Consider the following 26641-nt stretch of genomic DNA (forward strand, 5'->3'; position numbering starts at 1 on the left):
TTAGCATAATCACTTAATAGCAATTTGCATGAAAAAAATTACTATACAATCTTATAAATTGTCCCAGGCAACCCGCGTGCCAATTTTTGGCACGATCGTGCATGCCAATTTTTGGCACGATCGTGCATTCGACGGCTGAGATCTTAAGGGGGGCCTGGGAGGCCCCCCCCCCTGGCCATATGAACTCCCAAAATACCCCGGCCTACATAAGGTTAAAAGGTAAAAGAATAGTTCTTCCAATTGACCTACTAATTTAGAATGGTTATTCAAGCAAATTTCGGTGATTTGGCAACTTTGTAAAAAAAAAAAATGAGCTGCCTGAACCTACATGTTATAAAAGCACATCTAATATAGAAGAGAGATAAAACAATTAAAAATTCAGGTCAAAAGAAGGGTCACATGGTGTGGAAATGAGACCCTCCACCTCAAAATCATCAATAAGTTGTCATGCAGAGTTCTTTGTAATGAGCAATTTAATAATTTGGTCTTCGAAATTTAAGTATTACCTGAAATTTCTCAATGTAAATACTTGAAATTAGATTTAAAAACATGCAAAGTTACTTAGCCTCCTTTTAAAGGTAAGAGCCAATTCTGTATGAGTCTTTCAGCAAGAATCCTACTCGTTTTCAATTCCCCTATTGATTCGTGTATGCTGAAATACACAGCCCAACATTGGCTTTGGCTTCCAAGTTTCATTTGGTTCTTGACAAGCTTTACTGAGGCTTGTCAGGTATAGCAACAACTAATGTATTCAAGCATTGGATATCATTCATTAATAGCAGGTGAAATGAATACCTGTTAGCAGGTCTCCAGCACTGAACAATTCATAAATTTGATTAAATCACTATCAAAGAGTAAAAGAGGCCATTGTCTTATTATAAATGCAACCCCTTTGCATGCATGTACACGATTGTGTGATTACAACAATAGAAGCTCAAAGCCAACAGACCTGGGGCCTGTTTCATAAAGAGTTACAACTGTTGTAACTTTGTAGCATTATCGCAACTACCATGGTAACCTTGATTTTGATTGGCTGCTGAGCCCTGTTGCCATGGTAGTTATCATAATGGCACAACAGTTGTAAGCCCTTCATGAAACAGGCCCCAGTTCTCTTTGGGTGAAGTTTTTCAAAGTTCTTTAATGGGGGATTCTGCCTTTGTTTAAAAAAAAAATGTACTTGCATAGCAACACACCTGACACACAACATTACCCATTGAAAAGAATTTTATTCTTCTTAAACCCTCTAAATAAAGAGATCAGAAGGGGTATCATCAAAATAGCCAAGTCTTTTCAAGATCAAAGGGGGCAGTTGTTCACAAATGTAAACTGGTCAGACATGATACTATCAACAATATATTTTCTTTTCTCACGCTTTGATTACATTTGACATTTCATTCGCCCAATGCACGTATTCATCATTCATTGTTGTATACAACAAGCACCAAGAATAATACAGTAGGAACTTCTTAATTCAATGGATCTTTCCTCAAAAGGGACAAAAAGAATCAATTAGCATACATTAATGGTTACAAGGGAGCAAACGCTCATAACTTTGAATGCACTTGAATGGCCTGATGGTTCATTAGTAAATGACTTATTAATATTCATTGCCAATGCCTGACTTCCATCGGGGGTGGTAGTTTCTACCTAACTGTGACCAAAATCATCCATCCTTCAGACAGGTATATAAGGGAGATTTGCCTGAGCCCTGGGTGTGAGCAGTCGAGCAAGCAAGGTCAGAATACAGTGATACAAAGTGTACTATACAGTAACATACATTATCATCATCATACAGCCATGTACAACACAAGACTTTACAACACGCCTAACCTCTAACCTTTTCACTGTATCCTGGTCTTGTTATTATCAATTTATGCTGGCCTTTTTCGCCAGCATGAATTGGTAATGCTAGTGGGGCTGCATTTTCAACTTGATTTCAAATTATGCTAATTGGAATAGCAAAGGGTAATCCAAATTTGGAGCATACAGTTTGTTCAACAAAGAAAGCTGTGATTTTCTAAATGCGGTCAAACAATACAAAACCATGACTTTATGAAGAAAATTTGTATCTGTACATCCATTATGTCCTTGTTTCTTTGGAAAATTCCCCCAAAATGAGGAACAATCCCTTCTTTCTTGAATCTAAAAGATTGATTTCTGGATTTTTTTCCTGAAATGCCCACCAATTGTCATATGTCCTTGGAACATATTTTCATACACATAACTTGAAACTACAAAAGAAATGAGGAACATTCTTGAATATGGTATATAAAAGTTGTAGAGCATGCTAAAAGTTGCTATATTGTTAAGACCAAGCATCATTATATAGACAGGAGTTATACCTCAGTCACATTTGCTCTCTGGCGGCCCTACGGCGAGTCGAACACAGCCGTTTTATTCATTTTTATTCAAACCACCTAGCTGGTACAAAAAATGTTAAAACGGCTGTTTTCGACTCGCCGTACCGCCGCCGTAGAGCAAATGTGACCAAGGTATAAAGGAGAACCTTTACATCATCATCATACAGCCATGCACAACACAATAAGGATGAAAATTCCCATATCTGGAACACCTTCATACAGTCATCAGTCATCACTCCAATGCTTGTCAGATTGTAATTCCTAGTGTTTAAAAATTCTCTGTACTGCTCAAACTAATTATCAACTAAGGGTTTTTCAAATGGCATTTGGGAGCAATTTGCCCTTTCTTTAAAACAAATTTCTGCAAAAATATAGTTATTTTTATAATTTTGAAGACATCACCAGAAAGGGCTTTTAACCCTCTATCAGAAAATGCAAACAAAACATAAACAATTCTTTTACAATAATTTTAGCCATATTGCCCTTTTACTTGCCTAAAAAAGAATCAAATTAACAATGATAAGATACTGACCCATAGACGAGCGTGATGCATCCAAGATGGCCTGAGCTTTGCCACTGTCCATGGTCAACTCTTCCAGGGCTTCAAGAGACTCATCAGTAAGCTCCTTACGGTTCTTGATGAAGTGGGCAACCTTGGCGTAGAGTGCGTTGTCCGGAACTACTTTGACAAGTTCTGGAAAGTGATAGGAGTACCATTCTCTGGAAGGGTAAAAGAATTTAAGGTAAATATTAAACTCACAAGGCAATATATATTTTAATGACTTATTGTCCATATCCCATACATTTGGTGCTCAGGGCGACCTAGCAATCAAACCAATAGCTAGATTTAGACAACTAATTTCAGTATTAACCATTCAAAAAATTCTATAACACCATTTCCATAGGTAAAGTGTGGCAAATGCAAATTAATATCTTCCTAAAGGATAATGATCCACATCACGTTGCACCATATTTCTGTTAAAAACATTCATAGGCATTGGCTCATCCCATTAAGCTAATTATTACACATCCGCTGAAATAAATAAGTTTTAAGAGATGATTTGAACAGTCCAAAGGACATATAAAGAAGCGGGTGGCCGATAATTTACAAAATTGTGTATTCTACAGTGCGTATCAAAAAAAAGTTTACACTTTGAAAAAGCCCTGGGAATTTAAAAATATACAACATGTGGGTAATTTTTTCACATACAATCCTGGGTTTGGGTCTCATCTATCCAATGAAAGTAAAAGTTTTGACAGAATGTTACACTTGGGTGAGCACTGTCCATTTTTGTAAAGCTCGCAGAAATCTGTTTGCGCAGAAATGCCCGTTTGTACGCTGTATCAAGGGGAAAGGGTGAAATCAAACTTACCCTGCGAAACATTTCTCATACATTTCCCTTGCACTTTTAGTTGATTGAAATAAAACGGATACATTCAAGCATTGTCTAACAATTTTGCCACCCAAATTGAAATCTTAACACTTAGTATACACAAGTTTTACCCTTTTTGTGCCTGCTGGATCTGAGGACATAATTGAATCTGAACCAAAGTTTATATCAGACATCTCTAGCATTTTATCACTAAGTTTTTATCATTTAAAGTGGGTTTGCATTTCATTTTTCATTTAATACTTGTTTCTCCACACTTTTCCCAAGCTTGACAATGATTAATAAAATGAAAATCAAGCCTAAGCCATTTCATGTTCATGTAAATCACAGCTCAGTGTAAAGCAAATATCGTCCCAGTGCCCTCGGTGTTTAGGGGAGTGGGGTGGGGGGCAATGCCCTCCTCGAAGTGGTTTGGGCAGAGAAACAAGTTTAATAGGTAAAAGATATCTTCAAATTAATTTTACTAGCTAAATTCCACGTATTATTCATGATTAACGTCTACTTTTAGTCGCATAAACTATTTCAAAGTTCTGCGCAAATCATTCTCCACTAACTTTTCATAAGTAAGTGGTGCTCACTCAAGTGGAAATATTTTCCAAAAGTTCTATCGTCATTTGCTTAAATGGACCTGTACCAATGTTAAAATGTGGAAAAATCTTCAGGATATTACAAATGTATAATTTTACAGGATTTTTTCTAAGTGTAATTTTTTTTTTTGATATGCACTGTATAATGTAATATGACAAGATGATAATCATTCCCGATGAATGTTCAACACGGTTAACAGACCACACGTTCTAGGTGGCATACAGAAAATGTGTATTAGCAGGGAAAATGTGAAAAATAAGTCAAGAGGGACAGTTTGATGACCCTTTCCCATGGACCCTGGTGCAATAGGAATATCTATGCTTCATGATTAGCTATCACAGATTTATTGCAATTCGAGCAGGTTTTCATGTCTGAAACATAACAATAAACTCCATTTACTTATCATAACAAGTTGATATATTGGGGGCCTCAGACATACGCTTGAGCAAGTACAAAATTAACTTTTAGGACACATGTTTTGCAAAATCTGGTCAAAGAAACTGTTTTGGCTTAAGACAAATATACGCCAAATGGAAGATTGACTTTATGCAAGTTTACCATTGTGTAATCTACCCAGTATTGATTATTCATTAAAGTATCATATTTCAACAAATTGTCATAATGTACAGCACAACACAATACTCACTTGATTCTCATTGAGAATGTATTGATATCCTTATCCAGTTGATCAAGAAGACAGATGGATTGGATGATCATGTTATCTGCTCTGTTCACGTTGAACTTGACCTTTGCCCTTGAGTAGCTGTGACCCAGACCAAGTTGCGCTTTAGCCTCTGTCTGAGCGGTCAGTCCCTTGACCAGTCTGTAGAAGTGGTACCTCAGACCTTGTCAAAAAAAAAGGAATGTGGTTACTATTTTGATAATTAATGGTCTATTCAATTTACATAATTTACTGGTCAATAACATCAACAGGTCTGAATTACCAATAGCTCCCAGAATACCTTTTGACTATTTGTATATGTAGTATTTTTTTTTTGCGTTTTTCTTCTTGAGAACATCCTTACCACAAACATGCTTCCAAAGAACAAATAATTATATAATATTGGATGGCCTTGAGGTTAATACAAGGAAATATTGGACGAGTCGAAGACGAGTCCAATATTTTGCAAAGCGAGTCCTATATTTCCTTGTATTGACCGAAAATGGGACATCCAGTATTATGATTATTATTCATACAGAGAATTTTAGCAAATGATTTTTAACTCACGGTACCGTACCCTCCCGCCATGAGACTCTGACTCTGCTGTATGATGGGGGGACCTAAAGCTACGCTCTTTGTTTTCAAACAATAAAAACTGTCCCAATTTTAATATTTCAACAAATTATATTTCACTAATTTGTGGCAAACATTCTAAAGATCATTAACCAAGTAGAAAATATCACAAAACTCACTAATACGAAAATCCCGTCGTGTTTTTCGAACACCTCTTGATTTTGCCGCCCGATGTAGAAGGGGTCCTAAAGCTACGGACTCGATTTATCATTCACAAAATAAATAGTATTTCCTGTGCCTCAATTTCTAAAATATATTCAAATTATTATAGGATAAAATGAAAGTAAAGCAAATATAACTCCAAACTTCCTAACAGTTGTTGGTTTTCTCTGCATTTAGAGATTTACTGCAGCCTCTGTAGAAAAAAATTAATAGGAATTGTTCATCACTCTGCAGTCACAGTTCCACACACAGAGTGCGCATTTACCATTGAAAACTGCATGCGCGCGCGATGAGTGGTGCGTAGCTTCAGGACCCGTCCAATATTTTCAATATTGTGTCACTTCGGAAAAAAATATTAGGCGAGTTCAACAAACTTTTTAGGTGGGTCAAGTGCATTAACAAAATAACACTTGTATTTGGGCTCTAAAATTGTCTGTATGAATAATAATTACTGATATCTCTAATTGATCTCACTGTCTGATGGATCAAGTCAAAATTTATCAAAACTTGAAATACGATTTCAATTTTTTTTATAATTCTAATGCAAAGGCACAAGAATAATCTATGATCTATCACATGCCTCCACTATGCATTTGACATCCTTTGAAGACAGTCCCCTGTTAGAAAGTTTTTACCTCTTGCAATCTCCTGGAAGACTCCTCCCGTCTGGCAGGGGATACCTAGTTCCTCCTGGATAGAAGCACCTATCTTTCCATCAGCTACACCCAATGTGATCTTCTTCCTCTTCTTAGAGCTCTCTGGCATATTGGTCTCCAGGAAGAGTTTCAGGTCTTCTGTCATCACACCTGGGACAAAATAAAAGGAAAAAAAGAGGTTATATTTTCTAGGGTATCAACTGACCTCCTGACCAATTTCCAGAAAAATAAGTATGATTTAAGTATATAAGTAAAGTTACCAAGAGACGTGGGAAAATTGTATCAAACAGGGGCTCAAAATTGCAAAAAAAAGTTCACATTCTTTCCTCCAAATTCAGAATGATTGAGAGGCATGAATCGAAGGGTGAATATTATTCTCATTGTTCTGAGTAACTTGGAATTGATCTGTTGTAAAATTTCTAATAATTTCCTGCCACAGACCATACACTTGTCTTCAAAACTGAACCAATATTCTACCACCTGATGATTTACACTAACGGTGCAAAAAATATACATGTACATCACTATAGGCTCTGAATTTTTATTCATTGCCTCTTTCTCTGTTGATCGAACTTCCTAGTGTCTGTGCCATCATGATCAACTAATGGAAATTGGGGTTCAACCACAACACAGCTTTTTGTCCTTGAGCAAGAGCTACATTGTGTATTACCAAACATCAAGTATAGGAAATGCTATTAAACAAAATCAGTGTCAACATTTTCACTTTTCATTTTCATTGAAAAAAAATTATTGGACAAATTTACCTTCTGAGATGCTGTTGATATTGTCAAGTGCGTTGACCCCCGATTTGAAAGGTGAGAAGGCCTGAAGCTTGATCAAAGAGGCAAACTTTCCAAAGTCTGTCACAGATTCCTGGACTTGATGATGAAGGACAGAGACCTCCTCAAACTCCTTGACTGCAAACAAGCCGTAGCCTGATGCATGTTCAAATAAAACCATCATAGCCTGGGTGAAAAAAGAGAACAGAAAATGGAACAGGATAAAATGGATCTGTAAATGGGTTTTATGATCAAATATACTTTAACATAGTTTGAGAACTCTAAAATAAAGGAATGGATAGCTCACTTCTAGTATATTTCGATTCGCATGTGAATGGTGGGAGTATTCTGCTGATCACCACATGGGTATATACATGTTGAGGCCAGAGTTATCTAGTTGTTTTATTTAAAAGTATTTCACATCTTTCTGTAATCAGACACTAGTTTGTTTTCTCTAATACACCCCCCCACAAACAGCTAGTGTGTATAAAAATCAATATGTAAAAATGAAACAACAATTACTATACGAATTGTGTAACAACTTGGAGAATTCATGTACAGGTCTGAAAAGGGATTACTACCAAAATCACTCCAAATTGATTTAAATGCAAAAGTGATGTCCATTGTCATACATGTAATACTCATAACTCAAAGAAATTACATAACATACATTTTAGGACCACTACAGGACAGAGAAGTTTTAAGTATCAGGGCTATCTAGTATGGTCTGCTTTAGATGATAACATCAAACAAAGTCCATCATTACGGCAGTTTATGAAATACCAAAGGTATCTGTGCAATTCTACATAATCATTAATAAAAATCAGTGTGTAACGTTCTCGCCAGTGTAGAACACACGCGTCGCATGCGACACACGCAAATCCCACAAGCTCCTGGTGCGTCACGCGCAAAAAGTGAGCGACACGGGCAAAAAAAAAAATATAAAGAATGAGGGAAAATCATCTAAAATAATTGTTGCATCATTCATCATCAATCCTCAAAAATATAGAATGTTTAAGAATCACAGACAAACTATGATCTTATCACTTGACCGGATAATATCCATGCATATATAGACACTCACTGGCGCATTTCCACTTCCAGCCGGCTAGCCAGCCACGCTAGCTTTGCCAGCCCGCTGGCGCGGGTAGCTAGCTGAGCCAGAGCCGGACCTGCACGCAATGTTTGGAACTGAATTGTCCGTGATGCGACGTAACTTTTCATTTTTACATGATACCGTATTCTGATAACTTTAAGAAATTTTGATTTTAAAATTAATTGTTCCATATAATTTTCCTGGTAATTACTTGCTAAGTATATTCTTAACGTTCATTCTCAATTTCTACTGTCATGTAACAACGAAATAATTGTTGAAATTCTTGGATGTATGAATTGTAATAGGCTTGGCCGGCCGCGCTGGCTGGCCAGCGACATGCGTATGGCAAGCTATTTTAACATTTTCTGATATCAAAAATTATTAGATTTATTGATATCAAGAATTAATTTCTTGAATTCATTTCTTGATATCAAGAACTCATTTCTTGATATCAAGAACTCATTTCTTGATATCATAAAACGATTTCTTGATATCAAGAAATTAATTCTTGATACCAAAAAACATTTATTTTTATATCAAGAATTAATTTCTAACTTGATATCAAGAATTCATTACTGATTAATCATCAGAATGATTTTTTTTCAATAAATTGACGATCGAATTCAGAAATGAATTCTTGATATCAAAGATTCATTTCTTGTGATATCAAGAATTCATTTCTTGATATAAAAAAATAATTTCTGGATATCAAGAATTCATTTCTTTAAAAAAATCAGATTGATTTTTTGCAATACATTGACGCTCGAAATCAGAAATGAAAATGAATTCTTGATATCAAGAATTGATTCCTGAATAAATATCAGAATGATTTTCTTGATATCAAGAATTCATTTCTTGATATCAAGAATTTCTGATTGAAAATCAGAATGATTTCTTGCAATACATTGACCCTCGAAATCAGAAATGAATTCTTAATATCAAGAAATTAATACTTGACATCAAGAAATTAATTCTTGATATTAGAAAATGTGAATGAATGTTAAAACGGTTTGCGATATACATGTGGATGATTTTGTGAAAGGAAAAAAGCGAGATCCCGGGAGCGAGATGTTAATGTTATTTGTATGACAGCTAATTGCTGGATTCACCATTTATTTTTCATTCTTTCATCTAAAACAGACTATAATTTCTTGTATTGTTTTTCACATGTGTGTACAGTTCTATTGATTGATGTTCGGGGGGGGGGGGGGGGGGGGGGGTGGCGTGAGATCGATGTTAGGTATTTTGAATCGATATGCCATGCCAACTCCCCCGCCCCTAGATCCTGCATCGTACAGATCAGAAATATGCCTAAGACTTTGCAAATTTGAATTGCAAAATGATGAAAATGGTCAACACATTTTCGAAGTCTCAACCTGAAAAAAAATAAAGCATGGTAAAAATGAATAAGTGATTTTGTATATTTCCAATATTTCCCAACTGAAAATTAACTTACTGAAAACACACGTTCGTGATACGTAGGTGTCATTTTCAAGTGACCAAGCATTAAAGCGGGAGTTCACCCTGACAAAAAGTTTACTGTAAACATAGCAGAACTTAAACATAATGATAAGCACTGATGAAAGTTTTACGAAAATCCATCAAAGACTTTAGAAGTTATTAGAATTTGTATAATTTTTTTTTGTATAGTCGCTGATTGAAAAAAAAAATCAATGAAATGTCCGTCACCATGCACCAAAAGCAATCGCTCACATGGCTCATGTTTTAAAATGACCTCAGTGGCTGCCCAAATGATACCCAAGAGAAACGATTTTCATCTCATGTTTACCTGATTTAATGGTTCAGCAAATCTTGGCAGATTATCTAAATTTGTTGTCGAGTGTCCTGATGACAGATCTATCCCAGGTGCTTCACCCAAGGTATTACGCAATGTACCTTATATGACGAAGGAGGTATCACATGCTTTGGCTGTAGCTTCATTTTTTTTATTTCTTAAAGAGTTCATAGCAAAAGCCTAAAGGTATATAAAATATATTTTAACTCGTTAGGACCTCAAATATTTTTAAAACATTCCTAATGGGTCGTTCATTAATCTGACATTTTTGTGACTTCTATTTCGTTTTATTTTCTTTCCCGCGGTTGTCAAAAAAATGCGTGATTTATATTTATTTTTGGAGAATGGGAGTCCGTACCGAAAGGTATATTAAATACTGTATATTTTAATTCATCAACACATCAAAACAATGTTAAAACATGTCCTGATAGATCGTTCATTAATCTAAAATGTTTGTGACTTTTGTTCTTTTATTTTCATTTCCGCTGTTGTCAGAAAATTGCGTGCTTTATATTTCTTCTCGGAGAACGGGAGTCTGTAACGAAATGTATATCAAATATATTTTAAATCATTAACACCTTAACATAATGTTAAAACATGTCCTGAAATAGATCGTTCATTAATCTTAGATGTTTGTGACTTCTGTTCTTTTATTTTCATTTCCGCTGTTGTCAGAATAAATGTGTGAATTTTATTTCTGAGTTCAAAGCGAAAGGTATATAAAATATATTTAAACTCGTTAGGACCTCAAAACAATTTTAAAAAACATACCTTATCGATCGTTCATTAATCTGAGATTTTTGTGACTTCTATTTTGTTTTATTTTCCTTCCCGCGGTTGTCAGAAAAATGTGTGATTTATATTTATTTTTGGAAAACGGGAGTACATAACAAAAGGCATATCAAATATATTTCAACTCAAACACCTCAAAACAATGTTAGATACGTGATTTATATTTCCTTTCGGGGAACGGGAGTCCGTACTGAAAGATATAATAAATATATTTTGATTCATCAACACTTCAAAACAATGTTAAAACATGTCCTGAGATAGATCGTTCATTAATCTTAGATGTTTGTGACTTCTGTTCTTTTATTTTCATTCCGCTGTTGTCAGAATAAATGTGTGAATTTTATTTCTGAGAGAGTTCAAAGCGAAAGGTATATAAAATATATTTAAACTCGTTAGGACCTCAAAACAATTTTAAAACATACCTTATCTATCGTTGAGATGTTTGTGACTTCTATCTTGTCTTATTTTCTTTCCCACTGTTGTCAGAAAATTGCGTGTTTTTTTATTTCTTCTCGGAGAACGGGAGTCCATACCGAAAGGTATATCAGATATATTTTAATTCATCAACACCTTAAAACATGTCCTGAGATAGATCGTACATTAATCTTAGATGTTTGTGACTTCTGTTCTTTTATTTTAATTCCGCTGTTGTCATATACATGTGTGATTTTTATTTCTTAGAGAGTTCAACGAAAGGTATATAACATATATCTTACATGTAACTCGTAAGGACATCAAAACAATTTTAAAACATACCTAATCGATCGTTCATTAATCTGAGATTTTTGTGACTTCTATTTTGTTTTATTTTCTTTCCCGCGGTTGTCAGAAAAATGCGTGATTTATATTTATTTTTGGAGAACGGGAGTCCATATATAACGAAAGGCATCTCAAACACCTCAAAACAATGTTAAAACATGTTCTGATAGATGCGTGATTTATATTTCCTCTCGGAGAACGGGAGTCCGTACTGAAAGATATATCAAATATATTTTAATTCATTAACACCTCAAAACAATGTCAAAACATGTCCCGATAGATCGTTCATTAAACTTAGATGTTTGTGACTTCTGTTCTTTTATTTTCAATTCCGCTGTTATCAGAATAAATGTGTGATTTTTATTTCTTAGAGAGTTCAAAACGAAAGGTATATAACATATATCTTACATGTAACTCGTAAGGACATCAAAACAACTTTAAAACATACCTTATCGATCAATCATTAATCTGAGCTTTTGTGACTTCTATTTTGTTTTATTTTCTTTCCCGCGGTTGTCAGAAAAATGCGTGATTTATATTTATTTTTGGAAAACGGGAGTACATAACAAAAAGCATATCAAATATATTTTAACTCAAACACATCAAAACAATGTTAAAACATGTCCTGATAGATGCGTGATTTATATTTCCTTTCGGGGAACGGGAGTCCGTACTGAAAGATATATCAAATATTTTGATTCATCAACACCTTAAAACAATGTTAAAACATGTCCTGAGATAGATCGTTCATTAATCTTAGATGTTTGTGACTTCTATTCTTTCATTTTCGCTGTTGTCAGAATAAATGTGTGAATTTTATTTCTGAGAGTTCAAAACGAAAGGTATATGAAATATATTTTAACTCGTTAGGACCTCAAAACAATTTTACAACATACCTAATCGATCGTTCATTGAGATGTTTGTGACTTCTAATTTGTCTTATTTTCTTTCCCGCGGTTGTCAGAAAAATGTGTGATTTATATTTATTTTTGGAGAACGGGAGTCCATATATAACGAAAGGCATCTCAAACACCTCAAAACAATGTTAAAACATGTTCTGATAGATGCGTGATTTATATTTCCTCTCGGAGAACGGGAGTCCGTACTGAAAGATATATCAAATATATTTTAATTCATTAACACCTCAAAACAATGTTAAAACATGTCCCGATAGATCGTTCATTAAACTTAGATGTTTGTGACTTCTGTTCTTTTATTTTCAATTCCGCTGTTGTCAGAATAAATGTGTGATTTTTATTCTTAGAGAGTTCATAGCGAAAGGTATATAAAATATATTTTAACTCGTTAGTACCTCAAAACAATTTTAAAACATTCCTAATAGATCGTTCATTAATCTGAGATATTTGTGACTTCTATTTTCTTTTATTTTTCTTTCCCGCGGTTGTCAGAAAAATGCGTGATTTATATCTCTTGGAGAACGGGAGTCCGTAACGAAAGGCATATCAAATATATTTCAACTCAAGCACCTCAAAACAATGTTAAAACATGTCCTGATAGATGCGTGATTTATATTTCTTCTCGGAGAACGGGAGTCCATAACGAAAGGTATTTCAAATATATTTTAAGTCAATACAGCTCAAAACACTTTAAAACATTTCCAGACAAAAAGACCCATACATTTTTAGATAAACAGCAGCTTAACATTTCAACATTTTGCCGATATCAACTCTAAGTTAGGTATTGGTGTGCGCCGCCGATTAGAACAATATTACCATGATTACAGTGAACTTCGCGGATTGGCAATTAAACTTGACTTTACCGGGATCAAAATCAAATCATCAAAGCACATGTGAAAATCAAAACATCACGTGTAAAATCGGCCACCACCGAATCGGCGGGTTTGCGACACGCGTAAGAAAAATCCTGGCGAGAACGCTGGTGTGTAACTCCCTTTAATTCCCTTTTTTCTGTCCTCCCCCCTTACTTTCCATCAGGTTGATTTTAAATTGTTCACTGGAGGAGAGAGCCACGTTGGTCCCGGTCATGGCTGAGTAGGGGGCTGGGCATGGGCGACTGAGTCTTCCCTGGTTGGATGCTGGATGCGTGGCCATTCAGGCGCTGTGATTGGTCAGACATGGTCTGGTGGCTTCGCTGGCGTGGCGAGCGAGTCCATCTCCTTTTGTCTTAACCCTTTGAACCCGGAATTATTAGGGGTGGCCGTGACCTATACCCTGAATTATCCGCACATAAATGACTTATCGACCACATTCACACAATCCCCATGAATCGAGACCCAACGGCATCTTCCCCCCGCTAGTACCCGTACCGAGCCGGTTGAAGTTGTTTAGCTTCTCATAGACCTAGTCTATAGGAAGCTAAACAACTTGCGCGACAGCCGATGTAAGTCACTGCTTTTGTTCCTGTTAACTTCATTTCTCCGTTTTTTGGCAATTAATGCCAAGAGGGAATATAAATTTGCATTTTGGTCACGTTAATTTTCAAAATTTTTATTAATTAATTTGCACTTCAAGTCCCCTAATGGTGGCTGCACGATAGCGAGCCGTCTGTGTACGAGGAGTAAAAAAAATGTTAAAAAAACTCCTTGAAAGACGAAACAGACGGCTGCCAGCTGTCTAATTCCGCGTTTGCCCCCTTTCGCATCCCGTGATCCTCTGCGATGACAGACGCCCTCACGTGACAAACACTATTTGCGATAAGGTCTATGCAGTGCCCAGTCTCTCAGGTCTGGCCTTTCTTCGACTCAGTGGCCAAATCGTGGTTTTGGAAACCACTCTAGAGTCATAGACATAGATTTGTGTACGCGCATTTGTGTACAAAGTGAATGGAGGTGGAAATAGGGAACCGTGCGTGCGACTGAATAGAGCGCTGCTGTATGAAGTGAATGGTGGTTACCTATATCACGATAATGCCGACTCAGTTCGAGTTCGACTTTGGTCTTTGCACTTTCGAGTTCGACTTTGCTTGGCTTTACCTCGAAATACCTTTACATCAATTTCTGCACGTGGGACTACACCCATCAAAACTCCAATTTAAAAAAAACATCGATTATTTGTGTATATTAATCTAAAAGAGGTGACTTTAGGGTAATTGTAATGTAAAATATAATTTCTCACCATTCTAAAGACAATTTTAGCACTCTCCAGTTCAAAACAGAAATTAATTTGACTTAATTCATCACTTTTTTTTGTCGAGATTACGCCACACACATGGCTTGGCACGCAGAAATGTTTCAGTCTTTCCTTCATAAATTTCAGCTATCAAAATTTTTATTGTACAAAATAAATTTTGAAATAAAAATGGAGAAAAAATAGACTTAATCGAAAATTTTATTTTATTTTAAAATGAATGACATTCTTTTATTTAACGAAAATAATTTTGAATGTTGTTTGCATCCTAACTTAGTTGATCCTTAATTTGGCCCGCGCGTACGTCAAATGGCAACAAAATTGTTGACCGACTTAAAGGCACTCTAACAGACGAAGTCGACTAAGCAAATACTAACGTTATATCTCTATCTCTTCATTTGAAAGAGGTCTAAGAAATCTAACTTCAATTTGAATAGTAAGCCAATGATTCTGTTTCTTATATTTATGGAATTAATGGAGAGTTTTGAAACAATCATGAACAGATCTAACTTAGATCTATTGAAAAAAAAATCTTTAAGTTCTGACGGTAGGCCTAATTGATAATGTGAAGTCTAGTCCCGAACGCTCATTTTTGTGTACGTTACGGTACTTTAGTGGAGAACTGCGGGAAAAAGTGGTTTGATAGGAATAGATAGAAATGAAAGGCATGAAAGTTAGGCTTACTCAGGAAGAGGATGGGCTACAAGACTGTCTACTACTACTAGTAGTAGAATGTAGATCATTGTAATATTATTATTAATGTTAATTTTCATTTGACATGAACTTGAAGTCGAAGACAGTTGGAGAAGTTCAACTTCAAGAAGAATGCAAGAACTGAATTGGACCAAATTAAAGGCAAAGCTTCAGTCTCTGTAACTAACTGTATTTGGTTGTTCCGCTGAACTGCGTTTGTTCCACTCACCAATACATAGACTGAACAGTTGTTGGCCGGCACGTAGAGACAACATGATATATTAGCTGATTAGCAGTAACGTTAGTTTCGGCTGAAACCCAATTTTCCAATCGTTATTTTTGTACATAAAATGTCACATTAGATAAAATTCAGAAATATTGTACCTTAGATGGATCGCAGTTACCGCTAATTCCTTTCAAATGATGATCAAGACATAGTCATCCTCGATCCTTTCGTTGGTCATCGTAAGTTGCCATCTTGGATGACGTCATCCTTGCGTATTTACCAGTCGCCATATATCGCGATACGTTCTGCTGCATTGCACTTGTCTGTGTGCGTGTGTTTGGAACTGGTCACTCGCATTGATTGGCCAGGATATTGAAAATTCTAATCAGAAGCCTAATAAAAGCAAACTTTAGGCACAGTCCCATAATATTTTTGTCTAGGCTCCGTGATGAAATGACAATATCAAAATCATTTTAAAAATATCATCACGGAGTCCTCTAGGCTAAGTAAAGCACCCACTCCAGAATTGTCCCTCCATTCGACACGGCTTGGCAAACTCATTTCATAAGCCAGCACAGACAGTCACCAAAACACACACCAAACACATTATATACTCAGACACTCTCACTCACTGAAAAAAAAGTCTTGATTTCAACCGCAAAATTCCCTTTAAATATTGATAAAGGGATGCTCCAGGCTGAAAATAATATAATTTAAACAGATTAAAGAAAAAACAGACCATAAATTTACTGAATATTTGATCAAAATCAGACAAGGAATAACAGAGTTATGGTGTTTTAAAATTTGCATTATTCCGGTGAAACAGTTTTACATGTAGGCATGTCTCCATGAATATTCAGTGAGCAAATTGATGATGTCATATCCCTACCTGTTATTTTGTAATTATATGAAATTAGGTTTATTCCCTTTTTTTCTTCCAAGAACTGAAAAAATGGACATACAACTGATTTAATGCATTAGATGTTAATTTCTGCAATTTAATAACAAAGGAGACACATTTTTCACACATTTATGAAAAATGAAACAATTATAATTTCATGTAATAACATAAGACAAAGGAAATCTGCAGGAGTGAAGGTGGCACATTATTAAAAGAAAAAGAAGATAAAGGGTGATAAACAATCCTAAGGTTATTCAGGTCAAATTTTTATCAAAACAATAGAACAATAGATTTGATTCACTGAACCTGTTGTTTTCTGTTAAGGAACTGTGACTGGAAGTATAAGCTCCAGAAAAAAATGAAAGGAAACCAATAAATTGATATTAAAGGGCTTACACATATTTTTGCTTTTATTTGATTAAAACAGATAACTACTCAAGATGGAGCTTCATCCAATCTTAGAGAAGGGTGAGTGGCTGTGCAAGCAGAACTTGTGGTATGTGGTATCGGCTCGTGGGCAACATCCCAGCATGAGGGTTGGCCAGTGTTGCTGTCCCATCCCTTCAACACAAGGTGGTATTGGGAAGCTTGCTGTGGTTGGAGGAGCTACTCCCAGCGGCCCATTTGATGAGACCCATCTTCTTGATTTTGGTAAGATTTGACTAAAAAATCTGAGGGGGATTATGCAAGAAACTAACTGATGGCGAATGAATTGAAATTTTTTATTGATCCATAGATGGATCAATTGCACCGTAGTCAGGTTTTCTTTCCCTTTCCTTTGAAAGGCCTCCATTAATTTCAAGCTCCAAGCTTAAGGTGGCGGTTCCCCCCCCCTCCATTTCTATTGTCAATATGTTTCATCGATTAAAAAAAAATTAAGTATAATTTATATTTGAATAAGAATAATGTTGTGTATTTTAATCATGACGGAAAATGTTTGGATATTGTTATGTAATGTTGAAAAAGATTATACTTGTATACATTTGTTATTGAAATATGGAAAGAATATAAAATCAACCAAAACCAATAGGCAAGTGATTCAAATTAATGAATTTTTCTATTCTTTTCTTTTCCTAGAACTCAGTACTTATGATGTTTCTGTCACTTGTTAGTCATAAAGAAGTGACAGTCCAGTTTGCATACATTAGATGCTGCTGTGTCCGGTATTAAATTGAAATATGTTAGTAGACATGTCTATTGTAATTTGTGTAGCAAGGTCAGCCCAAAATCAATAGCTAATTTCCATTAACAATTGAAAGAACCATTGGTCTCATTTCTGGAAATCTTCAGAAACCTGTATCATGACTGAATGGCTTCTTAGCTAGAAATATATTGCTCACTGTCTGTGCTATTGACATAAAAACCACACAAGACATAACCTTAGCCAAAACATTTTATTTTTCAATTGAAAATCATGCTTTTAATTTCATGAATTGAGAATGATACCAAATAGCGATAAGAGCTGAGGTAAAAGTTGCATCACTTATATCATGAAGACGAGGGTATTAAATTGTTTGAAAATGGACTTATGAATTACATTATTTTATTACTTCAAAATCATATGTGGATGTTGAGACAGGTTTCCCCTATTAAACATAACATTTTAAAAACATTATAAAACCAAAATGTACAAATAGTCTCGCAAAAATATACCAAAATGTAATAGGGCCAACAAATAACTTTCCTTTCATTTTTTCATCATGTGATTTAGATCAGTATGAATGGGATGAGCTAGAACTAACAGGTTTCACTGCTCGCTACGAGCATGCATCTTTTGTTGCCCCTAACGATCCTGGAAAGATCCTTGTCTTTGGAGGAGCACAGCTGGATAAGAACCTTAACTGTGTGCAGACTTTGGATTTAGGTATGGTATACAGTTGGCATTGGTGAAATATGTTATAAAGATTATGTATTATTTTCAATTTTAATTTGTCTTTTCCCTTGCTTGTCTAAAATAAAAATGTATTTATAGTATGAATCTGCTGAAGTTAAATCTCTTGGTACCCCCAAAATATGTGACTTTGGCAATATTTGAGTTTTAATGATGTAAATAACATGTGATTTGCATAATTAAGCCCCCAAATAATAACAATAATAATAATAATCTTATTATTGTTAGTATCGTCATCACCATTATTCTACCATTTATGAAAGAAAATAACTTCCCATCCTTGCTCAGTAATGCTTTTTCTTTTTTTTGGATAGAATAATATTTGTGATAAGTGCTATATAAATATTGTTAATTATTATCATTATCATTTAATATCACCAATACTGATTCATTTTGAAGCCTCCAAGTCATGGAGCACTGTAACAACCAAAGGAACCACGCCCTCACCTCGGACCTGCAGAGGAAGTGCTGTTGATGGCAGCAAACTTTATATATTTGGCGGAGGTCAGCAGGGATCAGAGCCAGTATCTGACACAATGATGCATGTCTATGATGCAGGTTTGTATTCATATTCATTTTGGTCATGCTCTTTTTGACAGGGCCAAAATAAATTTGTAACTATCTGAGATCTAACTGATACCATTAGCTCTATTCATGCATTCTGCACCATCTCCATTCCCTGGGGAGTATCCCATTTTTATGAACACACCAGGGGAGGGTTCCTTGTATAAATTGTGTGTCTATCCTTTGGGGCTTTCATATTTTTCCTTGGCGTGGTGCAGCAAATGCGGATCAATGCCCCGCCAAAGGACAGTGTATGAGATAAAGGATGTACACCATATGTGTACATAACATGTAGCAAGTTTGCTTTTTAAAAAGCATTATATCATAAGGGTTCATTATTGCAGTATAATTGCATTTTCGTCAATGTTTTGTGTTGTATCAGGAACTGAAAAGTTTGTGATTGAGCAATCTCAAATTTCCTGAAAATAACACCATTTCACAGTGCTGCAAAATATTTCAACACAAACAGTATCTGCTTCTGTTAGACGTAAAACCCTTGTGAAAATATTCAGTTCTTACCTTAGCCCTCTCATGAGTGATAAGTGAATGGACACAGTTCCCTTTGAGCTGTAGAGTACCATTGGAAAGAAGAAACAATGATGTGATTCTCAAGAGAAAATTACTAATATTTTGCTTCTGTCTTTCGATCAGTGACTAATGAGTGGACGCAACCCCCATCGAGTGGTAAAATACCGTCAGCTAGGCATGGTCATGTGATGGCGGTATGTAATGGCAAGATTTACCTCCATGGTGGTATGTCAGGTACTTCTCTCTATGATGACCTGTATGAGTATAGTATAGGTGAGTGAAATTCTCTTTAGCATCTCAAAATTTGCAGTGGTTGGAAGAGGGATCGTCATAGAGGCTTTGCAATTTCTTTCTAAATTTAGATATGAATGGACTCTGAATTTTCAACTCCATGCTTCTTATTCTTAGAATTAAGAAACATGCCAAAACATTGAGTTCGAGCAGGTATGTTTCTGGTTCTTTCAGTTAATAGAAACCACATTGCATATGACTCAATATTGATCTGGGGCCTGTTGCATAAAACTTTTAACCTGAAAAAACTCTGGTAAAAACTGAAAACTAAGGTTAGTCTGATTTCTGCCATTGACTTTAACACAGGGCAAAAACTCTGGTAAAAATAACCTGAGTTTTCTCCGGTAAAAAGTTTTATGCAACGGGCCCCAGTGTCTCTTTGGTGGTGATAGGTCTTTTATATTATCTCTCGTGTCTTTTTTGTATCATATTATTTATTTGTTTAATGTGTAAATCTTTTAGAAATTGTAGAAATGTACTTTTATTATTTATCAATGTATTGTTATTTAGTTGAGAGCATGGTAAGATCTCCTGAACCAGGCTACAAACAGAAGTGATCCATCTATGTGTAGGAATAGAAGATTTTGAGATGGATGGCACTATAGGCCTATTATTTTCATCATTATTACTTCAAAGAAATATCAACCAATCAATTTATAGTTATTTCAGTTTTAAGTTAAAGTTTATCCAAAAACAAGATATATATATAAACATTTATGATCTTAAAGGTCAAGTCCACCTCAGAAAAATTATGATTTGAATCAATAGAGAAAAATCAGACAAGCAAAATGCTGAAGATTTCATCAAAATCCGATGTAAAATAAGAAAGTTATGACGTTTAAAAGTTTCGCTTATTTTTAACAAAATAGTTATATGAACGAGCCAGTTACATCCAAATGAGAGAGTTGATGATGTCACTCACTCACTATTTCTTTTGTTTTGTATTGTTTGAATGATACAATATTTTAATTTTACGAATTTGACGATTAGGACCTCCTTGCCTGAAGCACAAAATGTTAAAATAATGGAATTCCACATATTCAGGGAGGAATGAAACTTCATTTCACATGACTATGAGGAGAAAATAAAAATATTTCATATTTCAAACAATAAAAAACAAAAGAAAAAGTGAGTGAATGACATCATCAACTCTCTCATTTGGATGTAACTGGCTCGTTCATGTACTAGTAACTGTTTTTGTGAAATGAAGCGAAATTTTGAAATGTCATAACTTTCTTATTTTACATCCGATTTTGATGAAATTTTAAATGTTATGCTTGTTGAATTTTTCTCTTTTTATTCAAATCAAGTTTTTGTTGGGAGGACTTGAATTCTGGATATTCTTCATTCTCATTGTAGACACAGGTGTGTGGAAAATTGTGAAGAGTAAAGGAGATATCCCATCAGGCCGTGCTGCTCATGGATGCGTATCCCATGGCAACAAGATCCTTATTTTTGGTGGGATGACAACCGGAGGAGCTAGTGATGAAACTTATATGTTTGACACAAGTGAGTTTGATATTCAACTATTGATATTTGTATTTGTGGGTTATGTCGTTAATGGCTAACAGTGGTTTCTTAATCAGTTAGCAAGAAGAACATAGTTCTATTCTTCTATTACTTGCATAATCCCAGTCTTTCAAGGGGTCCTTGCATGAAGTTGTTTGTCAGTTATTTTTGCTGACTGTTATTCTGATTAAATTGAATAACTATTGGTATGTAATGATTGAGTACAGGATACAAGTAATTCTAGAGAAGATAGAAAAGGGTTAATCATTGAGTATCATGAATACTAATTATTGATCATATTTAAAGAAAATGAATGAGATCTTATTTGCTGTCTTTACATAGTGCATATGATATCATATCCACTTGTAAGGTTTATATCGAATTGAGTTGATTCATTTTTTTACTTCTTCAAAATGTATTTTATTGTACATCAGATATATTTCATGAGAATTGTATATTGAATGATGATACATTTCATGTTTCATAATATGTTTCAGATAAAGTAAATTTCGGAATCAAAATTGTGTTGACACTATGAAGAAACTGAATATCAGTTAAGTAAATCAGATTACAATACATTAACGTCCCTTCTGCAGGAAAAAGCAGGTGGCTGAAACTCAAACCAGATGGACCACCACCAGCGCCACGGCTGGACCACGCCATGTGTCTGGTGACCCTCCCGTGCCCAGCACAGATAACCCAATCCACAAGCAGTAGACAGAATGGAGCGGAAGGTACCGCAGCTTCAGGTAGTAGGGCGCCATCTGCTGGTGATCCATCCAGTGCTGCAGAGGAGTTCCTGACTTCTTGTGTGGAGACGGCAGTAGAGCAGATGTCAGGGGGTGTGTATAAATATGTTTTCTTTATCCTATTCTTTAGTTTTCTTTATATGTTCAGAAAGTCTTATCTCTTCACTTGTCTATATTTCAACCCCATTCCAACTGTACTTCCAAAGTTTTTAAAAGGTGAGGGTTTGTGATTTGGACATCTTCTTCCTCAAATCTTAGTTGAAATAGGTTTTATTTGTGTGAAATTTCACACACTAGCAATACAAACAGATGTAAAGGTATTTGCAGTATTAAATCACAATTTTAAGGGTTATTTGACCAAAATTGTTTTTAGGAACCTGTTAGTAGATAATGCAAGATCCTTCTATATCATTTTTACCATCAAGACCATCAAATAAATAAAAGTAGACTTACTAGGTAGAAGATACAATAGACATTAAAGACAAACATCTATGTAGTATCTTCAGCATAGCATTATGCGCAACATTGTGACATTCATAGAACAATGATGAATCCATGGGTGACCATAAAGCCATTTTATGTCAAAGACACCTATAATTTCAAATCTCCTTTCCAGAATCACCAAGAGATGGCGCCCAAGGTGGAGCAGGAGCAGCATCAAGCGCAGTATCCGGTGAGGCTACGTTGTGTTGTGTGGTGCAAGGAGGAATGGATACTCAAGGGGAGATCTTTGATGACTGTCTCCTGTTAAGATTGGACAACCTCTTCTGAGAAGATACTGTCAAGAGCATGGCTGATATCCCTAGAACACCTTGATCTGTGTACCCAAGCATAGGACCATACTGCTGCAGTTCAGCCATGTCTCCTTTTAAAGAGGACTCTGGAAACTGTCCTCATCCTTGTCAAGTTTGGTGAAATCAACCTTTAAGTCTTAACATGCTGCTGTTTCCATTTGGTTATGAAACATCCTATAAAGCTGCAATTTGTCTGGCGTGATAAGAGTTAAAGAGGAGCTGTCCTGCTGATGAAATGTTATGCATTCCAAGTGGTACTTGATCTTGGTCTTCATCTTGTACAGTAGTGTATACCATTAAAGATGTGACTAGGTTGGTGTTTCTGCTGCCAAACTTCTGAAAATTTTTTGAGCTAAGCTGTGACTTTCAATGTGTGGTGATGTATATTTATCAAACAAGAGTTACACATTCCTCAGCTAGAACCTATCTTCCAAGCATGAAGCTGTATGTTTGATCTTTGCTTGAGTTGATGGACTCCTTCACCTTGAAGCCATTCCTTAATTCATACCTTCCAAAGACATCATTGATAAGGCACCTTATGATTTGCGACGAAACTTGTGTGACTCTGTTATTTGGCAAACATATCATAGCTACTCCTTGTCTTGTGCATGCACATGACTTTAATGATATATGTCTTTTATATAGCTTAAATGTTATTAGAATGCCATTTTCATATCAGCCCTTTGCTACAAGCTACCCTCGAGGAAATTGGTGTAGAAAATTCATCTTTTTGTCTAGTGAAGTGATGTTTGGATGACTGGTCCTAGAGGTGTTTTTACATCTCTTCATAAGTTATGAATTTTACCCACAACTACATGTAGAACCTGTTCTTGTGATGAATTGTATACCCTAAATTTCCTTAGTGTTTTTTTAATGTCCTATAACCTATTAAATTTTGACAAATGATAGACTATGCATTCAGATGCTTGTTAACAACAAGAATGAGAACCTGACTTGTCACCCTAGTAGTGCATTACTTATGAACTGCTTGTGTCACCCATGGATCATCAGTTGTGGAGTACATGTAATTGTGACATTCAAATATTGATATTGACATTGAAAAATCATTTAATAATGATAATCATTCAATTGTATTTAGGAAGTGTTATATGAAAGATACACTGAAATTGTACAGTTAATATAATAGTAAATGTTTTTGGTAGTCCATCTAGTACATAACACAATCAGTCATATTGATAGCTGTATTTATAAAGCGCTTTTTGCCTCAGGATACAAAGTGCTGCTATTATTACCCCTTCTAGTGCATGCAAAGAATTAATCCTGCCGGGTATCCATTCACCTCACCTGGGCCGAGTGCAGCATAAAAATATAAATTTCTTTCTGAAGGAAAACATGCAATGGTTAGGATTCAAACCCACGACCCTCTGTTTGAAAGGTGATAGTCAGTTTGACTAGACCACAACGTGCCCAATAATAATTGATTAGTCTCTTTGAGCCCAGGGCCTTTGGTCCTGTTACACAAAACTTAGCAATTAATCACAAAGCTGATTGATTGCAGTTATCATTTATGTGCATTCAACCATAAGATTAATCGTAAGACAAGTTATTGGGTTTTCGTCACAGTGCCCTGGTCTTGTTATTGCTTTAGCTGCAATGCCAGAGTAAATCCTGATTGCTGATTATTTCCTTGAAGAAGACTTTGCCTCAATAAGTGGAAGCTTCACAAAAAAAACACAACATTGGAATTTGTTTTACATGTACTTCCATTCCCTCATCACAATGATATAAATTTTTATTTGAATTGTTTTAAAAATTTATATGGCTGGAGGTGCAATTGGCAAAATATCTATTCAAGCCGTTGCTCATTTTTATCAAAGCACAACATAATCTGTGGGTGCAGTGCAATGTCAGATTTGATGGCGATCTTTTATGTGGCCATTTGTATGGGAAACCAAAAAGTGATTTTCATTAAAAAATAGATTGGGAACATTTTACATTGGTTATTTGACAAAAATCATGGAAATTACGTTTACAGCGTAACATGAATGCCAAAGCTTTATTGTGTTAATAAATCTTAAGTTGAAATTAAATTCAAGTTATATATACAGAAATATGAAACCATTCATCATTGCTTGCCCCTTAAAATGATGAGAAGTCTTATTCTGGCAGCAATAACTTGTCATCTATACAAAAGAGCTGTTTCCTTTTTGAATGGCCTCTTAGTGTACTGTTATACTGTTAGCCAGGAATTTTTTGAAGTCTTATCTGTGAGGGAAATCAGGCCAAGCACATGCTTGATAAGACTATTGCCCTTGTTACATCAAACATCTCTTCAAAGGGAATGGGTGTGATGTGACCCCTGCTCTCTTTAAAGTTTACATGAACTGCCACTTCATTGAACACTATCTTATTTATATGGGGGGATTTGTCTGAGACATTAATGACAGTATTTGTACTCGGGGTGGGGGATCTGCCTTCCCTGAGCTTAAAGATCAAGTCCACCCCCAAAATATGTCGATTTGAATAAATAGAGAAAAATCTAATGAGCATGCTGCTTGAAATTTCATTGAAATTGGATGTAAAATAAGAAAGTTATATTTTTCATTATTCGCTTATTTTTCATAATACTGTTATTAGATGCACAACTCGGTGACATGCAAATTAAAGTTTTCATAATACAGTTATTAGATGCACAACTCGGTGACATGCAAATTAAAGAGTCGATGATGTCCATCACTCACTATTTCTTTTGTTTTTTGTTGTTTGAATTATACAATATTTCAATTTTTACCAATATGACATTAAGGACCAACTTAACTGACCAATAAAATGTTGTAACAATGGTAATAACACATGTTCAGGAAGGAATAAAACTTTGTTTCACAGGACAATGAGGAGAAAATTAGAATACTTCATATTTCATATAATGAAATACAAAAGATATAGTGAGTGAGTGATGTCATCAGTTCCCTCATTTGCATACTGACCGGGAAGTGCATATAACTGTTTTGTGAAATTAAGCGAAAATTTAAAATGTCATAACTTTCTTATTTTACATCAGATTTTGATGAAATTTTCAGTGTTATGCGTGTTAGATTTTCCTCTTTTTTTATTCAAATCAACTTATTGTTGGGGTGGACTTGTCCTTTAACATATTTTACCTATGATAATCTGTAAAATTGTGTTTTTATCCGTCCAAATTTGAATTTGAATTTACACTTCTTGATGTGAGTATTCGAAATATTTATGTTTAAAAAATATTTATATGCCTGAATGACTGTATATCTATGTTGATTTGAGCTGTAATAGCCTAGGCTTAATTAAGTCAAACTCCTGGTGGAATTTGTTAAGATGTTCAAGATGCTGTGAATATCATTAAAAGAAACCCCCAAAGTATAATTACAGACCTATTATTTATTATGATGAGATTATGAACAAGGATAATTAACAAGGTAGTCAGGGGCCGCAGAAGCAGGGGGACTTCGGCCCTACACTTCAAAATCGTGTACAAAAACGTAAAAATGATATTATGATCGTGATTTTTTGCATGGTCAGCACCCTCACGTTGAAAACTGTTCCGCGGCTCCTGGTAGTTGTGTAAGTAACTGTGTATGCATGAGGAAGGGGGGGGGGGTTGAAATCATCAGATAATGAATAGGCCTATACTTTTACAGGGTTCCCAGCCCATCAGGGAAAATTATTTTACTTTTTTCCAGTCAGGGAAAAATCAGGAAATCTGATTCAAAATACCTTAA

The 26641-nt window shown here is 35.3% G+C and overlaps 2 protein-coding genes across 2 annotated transcripts in view; one reads left to right on the top strand and one right to left on the bottom strand.

The window, feature by feature from the left end:
• Positions 1-14914, bottom strand: part of LOC121424764 (nucleolar protein 56-like) — a 28064-nt gene extending 13150 nt beyond the window's left edge. Inside the window, exons 1-5 of the mRNA XM_041620531.1 lie at positions 14768-14914; positions 7216-7417; positions 6431-6601; positions 4986-5184; positions 2893-3080 (exon numbers count right to left, since the gene is read on the bottom strand). Coding sequence (XP_041476465.1) covers positions 2893-3080; positions 4986-5184; positions 6431-6601; positions 7216-7417; positions 14768-14899 — 892 coding nt within the window. The 5' untranslated portion in view covers positions 14900-14914. The remainder of the gene's footprint in view (positions 1-2892; positions 3081-4985; positions 5185-6430; positions 6602-7215; positions 7418-14767) is intronic.
• A 208-nt stretch (positions 14915-15122) lies between these two features.
• On the top strand, positions 15123-23471 carry LOC121425239 (rab9 effector protein with kelch motifs-like). The gene is made up of 8 exons (XM_041621256.1): positions 15123-15215; positions 17027-17250; positions 18311-18463; positions 18890-19048; positions 19706-19855; positions 21233-21382; positions 21979-22224; positions 22748-23471. The coding sequence occupies exons 2-8, from the start codon at positions 17040-17042 to the stop codon at positions 22900-22902; spliced, it is 1224 nt and encodes a 407-aa protein (XP_041477190.1). The 5' UTR covers positions 15123-15215; positions 17027-17039; the 3' UTR covers positions 22903-23471.
• Positions 23472-26641: the final 3170 nt, after the last annotated feature.

This window comes from Lytechinus variegatus, chromosome 12, assembly GCF_018143015.1.
Source record: "Lytechinus variegatus isolate NC3 chromosome 12, Lvar_3.0, whole genome shotgun sequence".
NCBI lineage: Eukaryota > Metazoa > Echinodermata > Echinoidea > Temnopleuroida > Toxopneustidae > Lytechinus > Lytechinus variegatus.

Coding starts and splice junctions, on each gene's coding strand:
- LOC121425239 (XM_041621256.1), top strand. CDS start 17,040: ATGGAGCTTCATCCAATCTTAGAGAAGGGTGAGTGGCTGTGCAAGCAG. Junction 18,464..18,889: donor TGTGCAGACTTTGGATTTAG/GTATGGTATACA, acceptor TTCATTTTGAAG/CCTCCAAGTCATGGAGCACT. Junction 19,856..21,232: donor CCTGTATGAGTATAGTATAG/GTGAGTGAAATT, acceptor TTCTCATTGTAG/ACACAGGTGTGTGGAAAATT.